At 33.7% G+C, this 17168-nt stretch overlaps 2 protein-coding genes across 2 annotated transcripts; both read left to right on the forward strand.

The window, feature by feature from the left end:
* Positions 1-2919: 2919 nt before the first annotated feature.
* On the forward strand, positions 2920-10791 carry LOC143612783 (protein argonaute 4-like). Its single transcript, XM_077086683.1, has 24 exons — positions 2920-2970; positions 4043-4088; positions 4702-4936; positions 5267-5472; positions 5565-5774; positions 6191-6327; positions 6468-6565; positions 6646-6743; positions 6822-6990; positions 7074-7190; positions 7264-7371; positions 7468-7530; positions 7604-7717; positions 7817-7982; positions 8078-8190; positions 8273-8410; positions 8495-8625; positions 8718-8783; positions 9251-9314; positions 9381-9492; positions 9572-9645; positions 9757-9851; positions 9956-9987; positions 10408-10791. The coding sequence occupies exons 3-24, from the start codon at positions 4712-4714 to the stop codon at positions 10587-10589; spliced, it is 2718 nt and encodes a 905-aa protein (XP_076942798.1). The 5' UTR covers positions 2920-2970; positions 4043-4088; positions 4702-4711; the 3' UTR covers positions 10590-10791.
* A 2315-nt stretch (positions 10792-13106) lies between these two features.
* On the forward strand, positions 13107-16640 carry LOC143612785 (protein CHROMOSOME TRANSMISSION FIDELITY 7-like). The gene is made up of 6 exons (XM_077086685.1): positions 13107-13330; positions 14196-14448; positions 14956-15051; positions 15145-15213; positions 15285-15634; positions 16389-16640. Exons 1-6 carry the CDS (start codon positions 13170-13172, stop codon positions 16522-16524), a joined length of 1065 nt encoding a protein of 354 aa, XP_076942800.1. The 5' UTR covers positions 13107-13169; the 3' UTR covers positions 16525-16640.
* The last annotated feature ends 528 nt before the right edge of the window (positions 16641-17168 follow it).

Raw genomic sequence — 17168 nt, forward strand, 5'->3', positions numbered from 1 at the left:
AAGAAGCAGTTCGAGAAGGTTCAATTGTCCGAAATGAATTTCTAAACTCGCGCATTTATCGACATCAAGTTTTTAAAAAGAACCAAATTCTTTTTAGTAATTATGATATAAAAAAAGAAATTATAAAAAGCCCTTTTTATACTATTTTTCTACGAAATGCCGGTAATTCCTTGTACCATATTCCTAGCCATAGTATGTAGATTGTGAAGAAGACTGTTTGACTTGACCCCCTCTTTATTTTTTTGTTTGTTTGTTTGTTTTTTTTTTTCAAAAAACCGGGGTGATGTTATTATGTTGCTATTGTGAGATTGAAATGTCATAAAATGCATTTGATTCTAATACAATTTACTTTGGCTAGATCCTATCCAAAAGGAAACGCGAAATAGAACGGATAAATGAAGGGAACAAATATTTATGGGAGGGGTTATTCGTCTTACTAGTCTTCGACACAATAAAAGGATTTTTCACACCCTTTTCTTGTGTCGAAATAATAATGATTCTTTATCTTATACTGTTCGTCAAACATTCCTAGTTTTTTTTTCCGATTTTTTAGAGACGTATCAGAACGTTTTTTAGAGTTATTACGTATTTTTTTCTTATTATTATATTACCTTATCATAATAAATAATTACGTATACATAATTACGTATACTATAAATATAAAATACTATAAAAGTGGTGGACAAACAAAAGAGGAGGGGAAAATTGATTGAGTAAATAGAACTTATTCAATGAACTTATAAAAAAATCTTCTAATTATTAAGAACTCAACGGGACTGAGTTTTTCCGGCGAGTAGAAGGGGGTGCGACGGTGGTTGGGTGCGTTTTTCCGGCGAGGATCGATGGAGGAGATAGGGGCTTTTAATTTGGGGATTTAGAGTTTGGATTGGTTGATATTAGGGATTTAGGGTTTACTGGTATATTGGGGGGGGGGGGGAGGGGTGTTAAAAGAAATAAAGAAAATAATGAAATTACCAAAGTGTCCTCAATTATGTCATTGACTTAACGGACAAATTAAACGGAGTTACGAAAAAGTACTAAAATGACCAGTTTTTGAAACATGAAGTAGCCAGTTGCGAAAAATTCAAAAAAAGTACTAAAGTTGCGTAGTTGATCAAACCACATGTACTAAAATGACACTTAACTCTAATAACAAATGATAATGAAATTGGATGAAATATGCGAAGTATATATACAACTAACTAGTATCACATGTTCAAATCAAACAACACTCTTATAGAATCAAATTTGGGGTTAGGAAAAGGTGATAAGCGTGTTATAAGAGAGACTTCACTGCCACCAAGATAACACAACCGAAAAAATCATACACAAATTGGAGATGTATTAACTTTATTTATTCTACATTATTGCTAGTAGTAAAGACACCTATAATGAGACATAAAGAATAGATATAAGATGTGACAAGCCATTTAAGTCTTTATTATCATCCAAATTAGGGGATGCAATCATTTACATCTTAATTACAAAATCAAACGTTACGTTTTCATAAAAACTTATATTCCTAATACCATATAAGGTTATATCCATATACGATTATGTAGCGTTGAAAGTAATGCCAATTACTTAAAGTCAATAATTACATTATCCTGTATATAAAACGATGACTATTACCACATTAAAGGTTATATAGTAACTTTAGTACAACCGTGCAAGCATTTGTTACAATTTTCTAACGCTTTGACATTTCTCTACTTTACCTTCTCTTTTCTACTTTGTGCAAATTGAAAAAGCGAATGAAGTACATCGAATCTCTCATGTCACAAAACTTGTTTGAAACTATAAAGTGTATAAAAATAAAATGACTAACATATTCAACAATCAACCATAAAAATATGAAATATGTAAGACAATGTTTCAATATCATTTTTCTTAAGTTCCTATACTACACTGTTTAGCTATTGATAAATCAAAGATCCATAGATCAAATACTAGACTTGTGTCTTTTGATATTTATAATTTAAGACCATAGACTTTAGAGCAATGTTAAACATTAAGAGCCTTTTCAGCCCATTGTCTAAAGTTGTCAAATCCATATAATTTAGAATAAATTATGAGAACATTATCAAAAGCACATTTCCAATTCATTTCCTATTATATGGATGAGTTATATGACAACTAAAGTAAAATCCTAAAATGTATCAACTATTTTTAATCACCAATTGCTCTATAATAAAACAAAAGAGAAAAAAATAAAAAAAATAAAATTTATGGATATGAATTGGGAATAGATAGTGAAAGATTTTTAAAAATATAAATAAATTTATAAAATTGTATTCTTTAGTTAAATTATATAGAAAAATATATAAAATAAATTGGGAATACTCTAACTATAAGTAAAATAACTTTCTTTGCTGTTCTCATTTATTTTATTGTTTCTTTACTTTACCACTTGGCTTATTTTCTTTTTATTTTATTCCAATTTAAAGAAATTTATTTATTTAACCTGTATTTTTATTTTTATAACTTTTTATTACCTGCAACTATAAAATAGATCATTATACGAGTATCACATCTTAAATAAAACACATTACCGTCTTCCTAACTGACTATTAAAAGTCGAATACTAGATTTTTTTTATTCTAATTAATTAAACTTTACACCTATACATAAAGCATTTTTATAAGAAAAAAACACTTTTATAAAACAACCAAAAGATCAACATCAAAATATACATCAAAGAAATCTTCAAAATAACAAAAACACAATTTGTTATAAAAAATCTTTTACTTTATTATTAGAAGGTAAAAAATAAATAAAGATCGTGCACCTTTCAATAATACGTGGAGGTTATGACGCACGCACAAGGAGCGCGTGGAACAAACACGTCACTATCCCCATTATAACCACCTACCGATAAATACTCACTCCCACTCTCCATTATTATTATTATTATTCTTATTATTATTAGGGTTTTAACTCTTCGTTTTCTTCGTTCTCGTTGTTAATTCGGTGAGATATTTTGCAATTAGATCAACGATCCTGTAAATCGTACCTGTTTATACACAATCGTACGCTTATTGCATCGTTTTTCTGTCTCTGAAGCTTGAAATCAGTGTACATAGTGTAATGTTGTGTGTTTTTTACGGTTTTTAAGTTTTAATCGTTGTTTACGTGGTTCGTGGTGTTTATTCGTTGTTAGTAAGTGTTATATTTGAAGTTTGATCGATGATTTCTAGTTTATAAGAGGTTATTTGTTTCTAGGGCTATTATTCGTTGTTATAGACTTATAGCTGTTAGTTAGGTGAGATATTTTACAGTTTGAGCGTTGACTCTGTAAATCGTACCTGTTTATACATCACCGTACACTTATTGCATCGATTTTCTGTCTCTAAAGCTTAAAATCATGTTATATAATGTAATGTTGTGTGTTTTTTGTTATTGCTGTTAGTTAGGTGAGATATGTTGCAATTTCATCGATGATTATGTAAATTTTACCTGTTTATACATCACCGTACGCTTAATATTCGTGTAAATCGTGTAATATTGTGTGTTTTCTAGAGTTGTTAGTTTTTACTCGTGGTGTATGTGGTTTGTGGTGCTAATTAGGTGTTATATTTGAAGTTTGATTGCTGATTTTCAGTTTAGATGAGGTTTTTCGTATCTAGGGTTGTTGTTCGTCGTTATAGCTGTTAGTTATGTGAGATATTTTGCAGTTTGAGTGTTGATTCTGTGAATCGTACCTGTTTATACATCACCGGACGGTTATTGCATCAATTTTCTCTCTCTAAAGCTTAAAATCATGTTAAATAGTGTAGTGTTGTGTGTTTTCTAGGGATTTTAGGTTTTAATCGTTGTTTACATTGTTCGTGGTGCTAATTAGGTGTTATAATTGAAGTTTGATTGATAATATCTAGTTTATAGTTTATAGTGTTTTTATACGTCGTTCTCTCTGTTAATTAGGTGAGATATTTTGCTCTGTAAATGAGACCAGCAAAATCTGGTTTGTTTTTTGTGCGTGTGATTATTCTGGTTTAATTTACTAGTGCTAACTCGTGTTTTGTCTGTTTGATTGTTTTCTCAGGGTTTTGGCCCTTTTCTTGCTCTCTAAGCAAGGGTGTGTCGTTGAGGTATACCATATACAGAGTCCTATTTACTATCTCTGTTGCGTGTTGTGTGTTTAGACATGTTCAGATTCTGGCTTTTATATTATGTGCATACTTATCAGTTATTAGTTTATTTGATGTGTTTTTGTGGATTCATTAAGCATTTAATGTCTAATTTGATAATTCTAAAAGTGTTTTCAGATCGTGTGCATCTTTACCTTCCTTTTGTGTGGTCACATTTATCTTCATGATCTTACAAAAAAATACATTGGGACAGTTATTTATATTGCTCTGTTCATGCTTCCTCAAAATTATTTTTATTTTAAGATGTTTAATATAGCTTTGGTTTATTATCCTCCTTTGAGAACATTTAATTTTTCATTTTTGATAAAGACCAGATTAGATTTTCTTACTTGTGTTTTAAAATCATGTTTACAATTGAAAACTACCATCAACAAATGTCAATGTGCTGTTTTGACTTCTTTAAAAGATGACATATCATTTACGGCTGACAAAACATTCGTCCTATGTTGATTTGCAATCGTGTTTGTATTTTTAGACTTTTTCTAAACGCCGTCTGTATGATATTGCAGTTTTTGGAGTTGTTGACTTGTTATTTTCTTTTGTTACTTTATAGTAATCTAAATATGGATTCAGAAGGAGGAAATGGTGCTACAGATTCTTTACCACCACCGCCCCCTGTTCCTGAAGATGTCGTTCCAATTAAGGCTGAGCCAGAAACCAAGAAGAAGGTTATGCGAGTCCCCATGGCTCGTCGGGGACTTGCCAGCAAAGGTCAAAAAGCCCAGATTTTGACCAATCACTTCAAAGTCCATGTTTCTAACGTTGATGGATTCTTTTTCCACTACAGTGTACGTTTTTCGTTCTCTTAGTATCCAAGAGCCTCATTGTTACTTGTTTCAGGGATCATAGCTTTGGTAATCAACATTATTTTAGTCACTTTGGTGGAAATTAGTTATCATATATTCAATTTTATGTTAATTCCATTAATCTGAACAACATTCGATTAATCTGATCAGCTATTGGAAATTTATTTCGAGTTGACTAACATTGACTGATGATAAAAATGTACTAATCTTTTAACATTGAGTAAGGCCTAAATAATATTTGTCTATTTTTATTTAGATCACAATTTACTTGGTTTAAGGATTAAATTTGTTAGAATTTCTTTTACCAAACAGGTGGCACTTTTCTATGAAGATGGTCGTCCTGTAGATGCAAAAGGTGTGGGCCGAAAAGTGCTCGATAAAGTTCATGAAACTTACAAATCTGAACTCGATGGAAAAGAGTTTGCTTATGATGGAGAGAAGAGTTTGTTTACTGTCGGTGCACTTCCTAGGAATAAACTCGAGTTCACTGTCGTACTTGATAGTATGAATTCCAATAGGTACGTTTTGAGTATTTACAAACATCGCGAATGCAGTTTTAGTTTGAAATAAGATGTTATTAGTTTTGACTGTTGTGCGTTTGAATTTTCAGGAACAATGGAAATGCTAGCCCTGACAATGATACTGACAAGAAAAGAGTTCGCCGTTCGTATCAATCGAAAACTTTTAAAGTGGAGTTGAGTTTTGCTGCTAAAATCCCAATGCAGGCAATTGCACAAGCTTTAAGAGGCCAGGAATCTGAAAACTCACAAGAAGCCTTGAGGGTGCTTGATATCATCTTAAGGCAACATGCAGCCGAACAGTAAGTTTAAACCTGAATAGAGGTGGCAATACGGGCTCTTGATGGATGGGCTGAGATAAATACCGGGAATTTTCTATGCGGGTCGTGCCAAGATGAATGCTTTTTATTATTTAGAATTAAGAATATATAGTGTGTTATAACATGATAAGTAGCTTGCATTAGTAATGTGAATTTTGACTGAACGGATTTACAAGGTGACTATTGACTCAAAATATGTACAACTAGTTTGAACTAAATGTTCGAGTGCTTGCTTAACACACAGAACAACTTTTTAATAAATAAGTATAATACTTTTAATAAATAAGTAGAAAACAGATGCCGTTGACCAATGAATACTGTATTTCTAAACAGATTTAATTAATGACTCTGTAAACAATTAACTTTCATTTTTGTAACATTTTATAATCTAAAACCAGGGGCTGCTTGCTTGTTCGCCAATCATTTTTCCACAATGATGTGAAGAATTTTGCTGATGTTGGAGGTGGTGTGCTTGGGTGCCGTGGCTTCCATTCAAGTTTCCGTACATCTCAGGGTGGTCTATCCCTGAACATCGGTAAATCTTACTGAATTAGCTTCACTTTCAAACATTTAAATTATAACATACGATCATGATTTGACACAACAGTTATTCCTTGATCATCATTTAAATTATAACATACGATGATGACTTAACAGTTATTCCTTGATCATCAGATGTGTCAACTACCATGATTATCCAACCTGGACCGGTGGTTGATTTTCTGATTGTTAATCAAAATGTCAAGGATCCCTATTCCGTTGACTGGGCAAAGGTAATAATTAATAAACAATTCCAATTCCAGTTTCGTGTACTATTTTGCATTTATCTAACAATACAGTTTACTGTCGACAGGCAAAGCGCACCCTAAAGAACCTTAGGATTAAAAACAATGAGACTAACACCGAGTACAAGATAACTGGATTAAGTGAGAAGCCATGCAATCAGCAGCTGTATGTTTTTTCTCATTTGTGTTTATTGATTATATGGCACGAGAACATGGGTTCAAGTAAAAATTTAACTTTTTGTAGGTTTTCACTGAGGCAAAAGACTAAAGATGAGAATGGTGAATTTGAGACAATGGAGGTTACTGTGTATGACTATTTTGTGAATTATCGCAAAATGAACTTGCAATATTCTGGAGACTTGCCGTGTATTAATGTTGGGAAGCCAAAAAAGCCAATATTTCTTCCTATTGAGGTACAAAAATGTGACTTCATTTGTTTAAAATTGCTGGATTGTTTTCGTGAATCCTCATCTAACTGCTGGGTTTTTTTTTAAAGTTCTGTACTTTGGTCTCTTTGCAACGCTACACGAAAGCACTCAACACATTGCAGCGAGCCTCTTTGGTGGAGAAATCTAGGCAAAAACCTCAAGAAAGAATGAGAGTTCTGAATGAGGTATGGCTCGACTTAACATGTTATATTGAGTACATTTTGGTTTTTAAAAGATGCTTACTTTGTGTATTTTCAGGCTCTGAGAGACAATAAGTATGACGATGAGCCGTTGTTGAGATCTTGTGGCGTCAAAATAAGCAAAGACTTTACACAAGTTGATGGCCGTATTCTTACAGCACCAAAGGTATTTGTTTTTGTTTTATTATTTTATTTATTTGATCTTGTAATTTTTAGTTTTTTTAAAGTTTGATGGATTGATGTACTATTTGTTAAATCTCAGCTTAAAGCGGGCAATGGCGAAGATTTCTTCACAAGGAACGGGAGATGGAACTTTAACAACAAGGTGATTGTTTTAATTGTTTTATGGTCCTCTGAGTATACAATAAACTGAAATTTTTCTTTTTTGGTTCAAACAGAAACTAGTTGATCCCACAAAAATCGAAAAGTGGGCTGTTGCCAACTTTTCAGCTCGTTGCGACATCCGCGCTCTTGTGAGGGATCTGATTAAATGTGGAGGCATGAAAGGGATTGTATGTTCTAATTTTGATCTTTTTATTTGAATCCTTTTGTCTGGTTTAGCCAACACATTCGATTAACTTACGTTTATGCCCTTTTCTTTTAATTTGTAGAAAATTGATGAGCCATTTGATGTGTTTGAGGAAAGCCCTCAAAATAGGCGGGGCCCACCTGTTATTAGAGTTGAGAAAATGTTTGACTTCATTCAGTCTAAACTTCCTGGAGCTCCTCAGTTTCTCCTTTGCTTGTTACCTGAGAGGAAGAATTCTGATCTCTATGGTCAGTTTCTACTCTTTATTTACCCTTTAGTATATATTTTAGATTTTTTTAGAAATGATTTTTTACTGAAAAAATGCTGTAATGCAACTCTATAGGTCCATGGAAGAAGAAGTGCCTTGCAGACTTTGGTATTGTGACCCAGTGCATTGCTCCCACGAGAGTCAATGATCAGTATTTGACGAATGTTCTGCTGAAGATAAACGCAAAAGTAACAATTTGTAATATTTAGTCTGTTTATTAATAGGTTTATGAATTTTCGAAAGTAATATTTGATCTGTACTTGCATGCAGCTGGGAGGGTTGAACTCTATGTTAGTTGTCGAGCATAATCATGCTATTCCAATTGTATCCACATCACCAACACTCATTCTTGGAATGGATGTGTCTCATGGTCAGCCTGGTCAATCTGATGTGCCCTCAATTGCAGCGGTAACTTTACTGATTGTTTTTTCTTTATGTTTTTTTGTTTTAAAATTTGCTGCATGAATTTTACTGCTTTCATCATCTATGCAGGTGGTTAGTTCACGTCAATGGCCATCGATCTCGCGCTATAGAGCTTCTGTTCGCACCCAGTCTCCAAAAGTTGAAATGGTTGACTCTTTGTTCAAGAAGGTTTCTGACACCGAGGATGCTGGCATAATGAAGTGGGTCACCTTTTTTTGGTTTTAAATAAATATTTTTTGCTAAAATATTTTGAAAATAGTGTTGGGTGCTAATAAACATTTTTTTTTGACAGGGAGGTTCTGCTCGACTTCTATATGAGCTCTGGCAAGCGAAAGCCTGACCAGATTATTATCTTCAGGTAAATGCTTTTGATAATTAAATGGCTTTGTTAATACTCATGTTTAACACTTGACAGTGTTGACGTGAAAGTTTTATTTATTTTAACATTACAATTTTTGTTCTCAAGAACATTTTAACAACTCCAATTACTGATGCTTTTAATTTCTGAGATAGTGCACATTAGGCATTGTTTGGTTATTCTAAGTAAACAATTTTGGTTTCTAGTTTGTTTTATTTTTTGTATGGAATGCCAGTTTTAATATTTAGATATTATTTTCATAAAACTGGATTACAAACAAGCAGGAAATGCTTTTGGTTATTTATTATATATATATATATATATTCTATAAAGGTTCTGCCAATCATATTTATATTTGAGTTTATACTCATGACAATAGCAGATAAAGTTTATATGTTGTCTTGTGGTATTATTATATTTTAGACATTAGTGAAATCAATTTAGTTATTTTGTGCTTAATTTTGTAGGGACGGTGTGAGTGAATCTCAATTTAGCCAAGTTCTCAATATTGAACTAGACCAGATCATTGAGGTTTGTCCAGCATATATTTTTCTTAATAAAAATGGAACCTTTTTTATATTCATTCAAACGGTGCAGGCGTGCAAGTTTCTAGATGAGAAATGGTGCCCAAAGTTTCTGCTGATAATTGCTCAGAAGAATCACCACACAAAGTTCTTCCAGCAAGGATCTCCTGATAATGTCCCCCCTGGTAATTCTCCTGATATTTTATTTACCATTATAATTTAATTTTAGTTATCTGATCATCAATATGCTGTTTGTTTTCACAGGTACTGTGATCGATAACAAGGTTTGCCATCCCCGAAACAATGATTTTTACATGTGTGCTCATGCTGGGATGATTGTAAGTGTTCTAAACCTTTTGCTTCCAAACTGTAGATGGAAAGTTACATTTTGGAAATTGAACGATAAACGCTTTGGTATATTTTATTCACATGAAATATATGAATAACAGGGGACTACCAGGCCTACACATTATCATGTTCTGTTTGATGAGATTGGATTCTCACCTGATGATCTTCAGGAACTTGTGCACTCGCTGTCCTATGTGTAAGTTTGTCTTGTATAATATTATATTGTATTTAGTATTTAGGAATTTATGTATGTCATATCTTCTGAACCTGTTTTCATTTTCTTGCTTTTAATTATTACAGTTACCAGAGGAGCACTACTGCAATCTCTGTTGGTAAGTTGTATTCTATTTTAGCATCTGAGCTTAGTTTGGTTCAAAAAGCTCGCTTGGCTTGGATTAAAACGAGCCGAGCCAAGCCGGCTCGGATAGAAAGCGAGCTTAGCTTGCCTTGTTTCTCAATGAACCGGACTGGCTTGCTCGTTAGCATGGCTGTGTTTGTCTCGGATTATTTTACTTTTAATATATTTTATAAACATGTGATATAATATTAAAATAATTTTAAAAAAAGGTAGATTTTATACCTCTTAGATTCTTGATATGGGCAAGTTAAAACCAAGCCAAGCCAGCTCAGTTTAAAACCAAGTCAGCCTCGAGCTCAATATTTCCGCGGTCTAAAACAGAGCCTGAGCTTGCTATATTCTAAACACCTCAGTTTACCATCAACTGATGATATTCTATTTTGTTTATAAACAGTTGCACCGATTTGCTACGCGCATTTGGCAGCTACACAGATGTCGCAGTTCATGAAATTTGAGGACCACTCCGAGACATCTTCGAGCCATGGTGGTACTGGTGTTACGTCAGCTAGTGCAGTGCCGGTTCCTCAGTTGCCCAAACTGCAGGAGAATGTTTGCAACTCTATGTTCTTCTGTTAAGTGGTTTTTATCGTTCTTCAGACATGGTAGTTCTGTGCATAAGTTTGTTGGCCTGAACAACTTTAGGTTGATGTTGGTATGTTTTGGCTCTAGGAATCAACTGTTATCTGAATGTTTAGGATGATTCTGCTTGCATGTTTTATGTTTGGACCTAAATACTGCTCACCATGTTTATGGTGTTTTTTCGCTTTATGATAAATTTAGGATGGTTGATCATTTGTGGATGTTTTTTTGCAACTTTAATGTTGGGTTGCTAAATCTGTTTTATTTCACACTTATTTTTAACCATATAAAGACACCTTAAGAGCATTCTCATCTCATTCCCCATTCCCCATCTTTATCTTTATGATTAAACTAAAAAACACTACATTTTTATCTCTATGATTACATTAAAAAACACTACATTTCTCTCTCCTGTTTAATTAAATAATATTTTTTATACTTTTATCATTACAGTTTTTTCTCTTTTCTATTCACAATAAATATTAAAAAATAAGTAGGTTCTTCAAATGTTTCTCCAAATTTACAAAAAATCACTAAATTTTTCTCTTCGTTTTATAATTTACAAACTCCCAATACATAATTTTAGAGGATAGGATGAGAATGCTCTTAGAAACTTGTTCTAATAACACTTGATTATAGGTTTTGAGGGATGAACTACAAAGGTTGCAGTGAGAAGGGAGTGAAAGTTAAATGAGAAGTATAAAATAAATGTAAACATATAGCTTATAACCTCTCCGATCTATGTTACTGTTACCTTTTGTTTAAATCTTTGGTTTTGATGCATTTTGACGAGGGATGAGGCTTCCCCAACCGCTCATTCATTCCGCCTACCGAAAGGGTGGGATGGTTTTTGCACACTCCTGTCTCCCTCCTGCTTCCCGCTCCTAACTCTTGCACTTGCCCTTTCTTCTTTATCCCCCCCCCCCCTTTTCTGCAAGTCTTTTTATTTCTACAAACCCGTTATCCGTCGACAAAGGCCCAGTGCGATAAAAGTTGGTTGGGATTGTATTCCAAACTTTAGGCCTTGCCTTCCCTCACATCAGTTGAACTAATGCTTTTATTATATCGCCCACAAATTAAAATATGTACTACTTATGCTTAAGTAAAATTACACTTTCAACCCATCGATTTAACAATTATTTGATTTGTGCATGTTTTTCTCACATGACCTAAAAAATATGATAATTTATAAAATTCTGTGTATCGTTGTGACGCGTTCAGTTTTATTTGTTTTTATGTAAATTTCATTCAAAACATAGTTATGCGAAATATGTATAGTGTTCCGTTTTTTTTCTTTAACCTTTTTTACTTTTTTATGTTTTATATTTTCATTTAACAAACTGCTACATCTTTATTTTTATCGGCCTCTCTACACTAATTATTATGACGCTCTCTCTCTCTCTCTCTCTCTCTCTCTTGTATTAAGTTTTGAAATTTCTCGTTTACAACCTTTAATATATTCATTTGTTGCGCGCAAGGTGTTAGCAGGGTCAACTCAACGAGTTTGAAGGCCTAAATTAGAATGAGTTTTTGTGAGTCTTTCATGACTGTTATGAAAAAAAATGATAATAAAAAAAACACTTGCTACAAATTTTGAACTCGTGATATACATTCTAGCAATAGTTATGATTGCTATCAGATCAGAATGAGATTTTGTGGTTCTTTTATGGCCATTTTATATATAGCTAGTGTTTTTTCTCGGCGTGTTGCGCCGGGTTAGTCGGTAAAACACAAGCGTTAATACGGTAAGTCAACGCGAATTCGGTCGGTTTCAGTTACGTGCGTTATTGAATCGGAACTAAGACAAAAATAAAACAAAAAAGTTATAAAAATTGTGGTGGACCAATAGCGTGACGTCGGTCGGTAAAACTCAATCATTTGTAAAAACCCGACCATCATCGTTCCCGGACGTTGAGGCGGTTGAGTCTACGCGAATTCAGTCGGTTTTTGTCATGTTTGTTACGGTACCGGAACTAAAAAAACAAAATCAACATTCGATTGGTTTTCGTTACGGTACTGGAACCGGAACAAAACGCGGCGAATCTAAGCAAATTCGGTTGGTTTCCGTCGTGTTCGACACTGTACCGTAACTAAAACAAAATAATAAAGTAAGAACAAAAACAAAATTCACATTCGGTAGGTTTTCATTATGGCTGGCTGGAACTAATAAAAATAACATACGAATAGGGTGCCGCAAAGTGGCACAATCGAGGCTTTTCGGCATCAAATTTGTTAATTATATTTTATAATAATGTGTTTTTTTTATTTGGAGGCTTTAATTAACTGTGAACCCGCCAAAAAGTCTTGCCGTTTTCTCTGGCTCACGGGCCAACCTTAAGGTTATGACATTACTTTTATTTTGAAGTTTTACGCTCCCGTCACAATTCGGGATCCTTACACAAGTGCTAAAATATTATTTTACTCATTATCTTTACTTTACCCGCTTAAATTATTTCAATAAACTTTTTGGGGGCAAAATTAGGGTTTTATACTTGGCGGGAAAATAAAAACTCAACAATCGAAAGAATAATAATTTGATTCATTAATTCACTTTGATTATTATTATTATTGGAAGTAATGCAATCGAAGATAAACTCATTCTTCAAACCTAATTATTCTCCGGCGATGCAAACTGAAGCCGTAGATGTATTTGATAATCTGATACATGAAGAAGAAGATTTCACCAGAGAACCTGACGTTCCGATTGTATACACGCGACGGCCTCCGAAAACCGACAGGTATGCTCGTCTTCGTATTAGTTCGTTTATGTTCGTTCGTTTAATTAATGAACGGACACTAATGGAGGCCGTGTTCGTTTAACTGTGTTCGTTTACATCCGTTTATGTCCATTCATTAATGTTTATTTTATTAAAGGTTTTTAAGTTTTTATATATTTTAATAAATAATAATTTGTCTAATGTTATATAAATTTTTCTATTTTTTTTTGTAAGTGATAAATTTTAAAAGGGGCTTGTTGTCTGTTTGCCTACTGTTTTGATGTAAACAATATTTTTTTATCACTAATGAATAAAGAGCACTAAAAAATTAAGCAAAACTGTTAGTTATGAAACAAAAATATATGAGTATTATGTGATTACTTTATACGTAAATTATAAATATGATTCTCGGTCAGCCAAATCAAAATAAAACATTGTTTGTGCTCGTTCGCAAGTGCTTGTTTATAGAAAATAAAATCGTTAACTGTAAAATAAAAATATATATAGATGAGTATTATGTGATTTATTTATATGTAAAATTAAAATGTTAATGAATGCTAAAGAAAGAACTGTTGACACCAATCATTCTCATTTCTCGGTTAGCCGAGTCAAGTAAAAATCTTTATGCCAATGCTTGTTCGTTTGTGTTCATGAACTATTCACAAACAAGGTCATTTCCTAAATGAACGAACACGGACAAGTAAATTTTGATTCTTTCGGTGTTTGTGTATAGTTTGTTGTTCCGCTAAAAGTTTAACGAACAAACATGAACAAGGCCTTGTTCAGTTCGGTTCGTTTATAGTTCTACTTATTGTTTCGTGAATTGTTACTCTTAATTTTCTTGGAGCTCAAATTCTTCATTGATTCAAAATTGGTTGGCATACAGTGAGAATGATGGTGTACTTGAAGGGGATGATCAGAGCAAATTTGATTATGGAAAACAGTTAGTGGCGATGAATTCCAAAACCGTGTTAAACAAGAAAAGGAAGTATGCACAGTTTCATCTGGATTTTGGTCAATCCGATTTCATGTTCCGTAACTGTAAAACTTGTGGATTGAAGTTTGTTCCTGGAGATGAACAAGATACCAAGCTTCACAAAGAGTATCACAAGAATTACACTCATGGTATTGGATTCAAGGTACACATTTATATCTTCTATCAGTAGCAGACAGTGCTGTAGAACTCACTAGGCCCTAGCCCGGGCAGTGTGGGTGCCGATTAGCGATTAATAGGGATTAATCAGATTGGATTTTTATATGTAATTTTTCAACATATACACAACACCGCACAATTTTTTCAAAACTTTTATATATAATTTTTCAAACTAATTAATCGGATCATATTAATAAATAAAATTTTTGAAACACTTAAAAGTCAAGATTTTGATTCATTTTGATCGAAATTTGATCTATTTTGGCATATTTTGACCGACATTTGACTGATTTTGAACGATTTGGGCCAGCTTTGATCAACCACTATTTTTAGGCCCGATTAGGTGAAATTGCATCGGCAGCACACCGATTAGTGATTAATCCATGAATAGTTGCGATTTTTACAACACTTGTAGTAGTATGCTATGTTTAGGTTATTTATTAAATACAGCAGCTTTACAGTCTTTAATCATTCATGGATTTTTTTACTTAAGGGCTGGCGTAACGAAAGAGTTATAGATATGCAGTCGTTAGAAAATGGGCGTATTATTTTGGTACAGAATGATGATCCTCCTGCTCATATTAAAAAGGTACAACAGGCATTTGCTAATGATGAAATGTTTGCCTAATATTCAGAATATTATTATTAATGATGACTCTTTCAAATGAACTTATGGTGACAGGTTGAGGAGGTTATTAAGATGATGGAGATGGAGCTTGGAGATGGATGGATCATTCATAAAGATTGTAAGGTGCCTATTTTAAGTTTTCTTCAATTCTCTTAAAACATATTCTTGATTTGGCTTTTTGACGTTACGTGTAGGTCTATCTTTTTATCTCCTCCAGCCGGGTTGCTGGCTGTCTTGTTGCAGAGCCGATTAAAAAGGCGTATCGATTTGTTTCAAACTCAGATGAAAAATCTGATGTGGTTACCACACGAAAAGAGGGAAAGTTGACTTCAACCACCCTCCATTTCGGTACCATTAGTTTTCAAAGAGAAGTTGTGAGAAAAAACCTGTCAACTAAAAATGGAATTAAACCAGAAGACGGTCTTCTTGGAGCCATAATATGTGAAAAAGACGCTCTGCCAGCTGTATGTGGCATCCGTGCAATTTGGGTCACACCATCCAACAGAAGAAAGCATGTTGCTACTCATTTACTGGAGGCCACAAGGTAGAGTTGATCTCAAAAAGCATCTTTTAGAGGGTGTTAAAAATGGGCGGGTCGTAGTTTTATGCGCAGGTTGAAACGGGTCGGGTTGGCTTCGTTTGACTTTGATTTTGACCCTAACAGTTTTTATACAAAAAGTTAACTTCTTTATCATATTATTATTATTATAAAATTAACATGGCAGTTACAAAAAGTAACGTGCATGTTGAAACGGATCGTGTCGGTTTGACTTTGACCCAAACACTGTTTGTCCAAAAATGTGAATATTTATGTACAATTCATGTAAAGGTTACAAAAAGTAACATGCAGGATGAAACGGGTCGGGTAGGTTACATGCAGGTTGAAACGGGTCAGGTAGGTTTGACTTTGACCCAAATACTTTTTGTCCAAAAAGTTAACTTTATATATAATTAACGTGGCAGTTACGAAAAAGTAACGTGCATTTTGAAACAGTTTGGGTATGTTTGACTTTGACCGAAACACTTCTTTTCCAAAAATGTAAAAATCTTTATATACAATTCATGCGACAGTTACAAAAAGTAACATGCATGTTAAAACGGTGTCGGGTTGGTTTTGACTTTGACCCAAACGCTTTTTCTCCAAAAAGTTAACTTCTTTATAACTAGTAACGTGCAGGTTTAAATGGGTGAGTTTAACTTATTTTCTTTTGACCTAAATGAATTAAAACTGGCACCTGTGAAGTTATCTTGCAACTTGGGTATGTTTAAAGATCTTAAGCTTTTTAGCATGAATGCAGGAAAAGTTTCTGCTCGGGTTTGGTTCTTGAACACGGTCAATTAGCATTTTCTCAGCCAACAAATGCAGGGAAGTTGTTAGCAACCAGTTACACCAACTCTAAGTCTTTCTTGATCTACACTACAAATTCATTGTAAGCTATTCAATTATCAAATCTTGAATTCATTTCTTGCACATTGTATCCAGAAACAATCTTTTTTATTTAAAACTTTAATGATGATGTGATGTTTATTTAAAGAGAAATATGGGAATATTAAAATTGTCAAATAAGTTTATTGTGTATGAATTGACTGTCTTTTTCAATAGTCTTGTGTAATATTCTGAATAGTATCTTGGGTCATAGGCGTCTGCTTGAAGCATCTCTTGTATGCATTAAAATTACAATTTTGATGATTTTTTTAACCTGTTTGATACAATTCTTTTCTAGCTAAATAGCCACCTCTGATGATTAAGAAAGTATGTAAGTAGCAGCATCAGAGGAACCGGTTCCACCAATACCCTATACGTGGGTAGGGACTAGGCTTTGGGTTTCTCCTCGGAATTGTACCGGGAACCAGAGGAACCGGTTCCACCAATACCCGGTCAAAACCCGCCCCTAACCTACTCGAAACTAGGGATGAGATCGGGACCGTACCCGTACCTATACCTGTACATGTACCCGAAAGTACCCGTACCTAAAATCAGTAAATCTTGGTACCCATACCCGTACCCGAATTATATGGCAAGGGTACGGGTATAGGTACGGGTACGGGTACCGGTACAGGTACTTTGGGTACGGTAC

The sequence above is a fragment of the Bidens hawaiensis genome, unplaced genomic scaffold, assembly GCF_021521415.1.
Source record: "Bidens hawaiensis isolate Kalapana, Puna unplaced genomic scaffold, B.hawaiensis_p1.1 tig00035550_1, whole genome shotgun sequence".
Lineage (NCBI taxonomy): Eukaryota > Viridiplantae > Streptophyta > Magnoliopsida > Asterales > Asteraceae > Bidens > Bidens hawaiensis.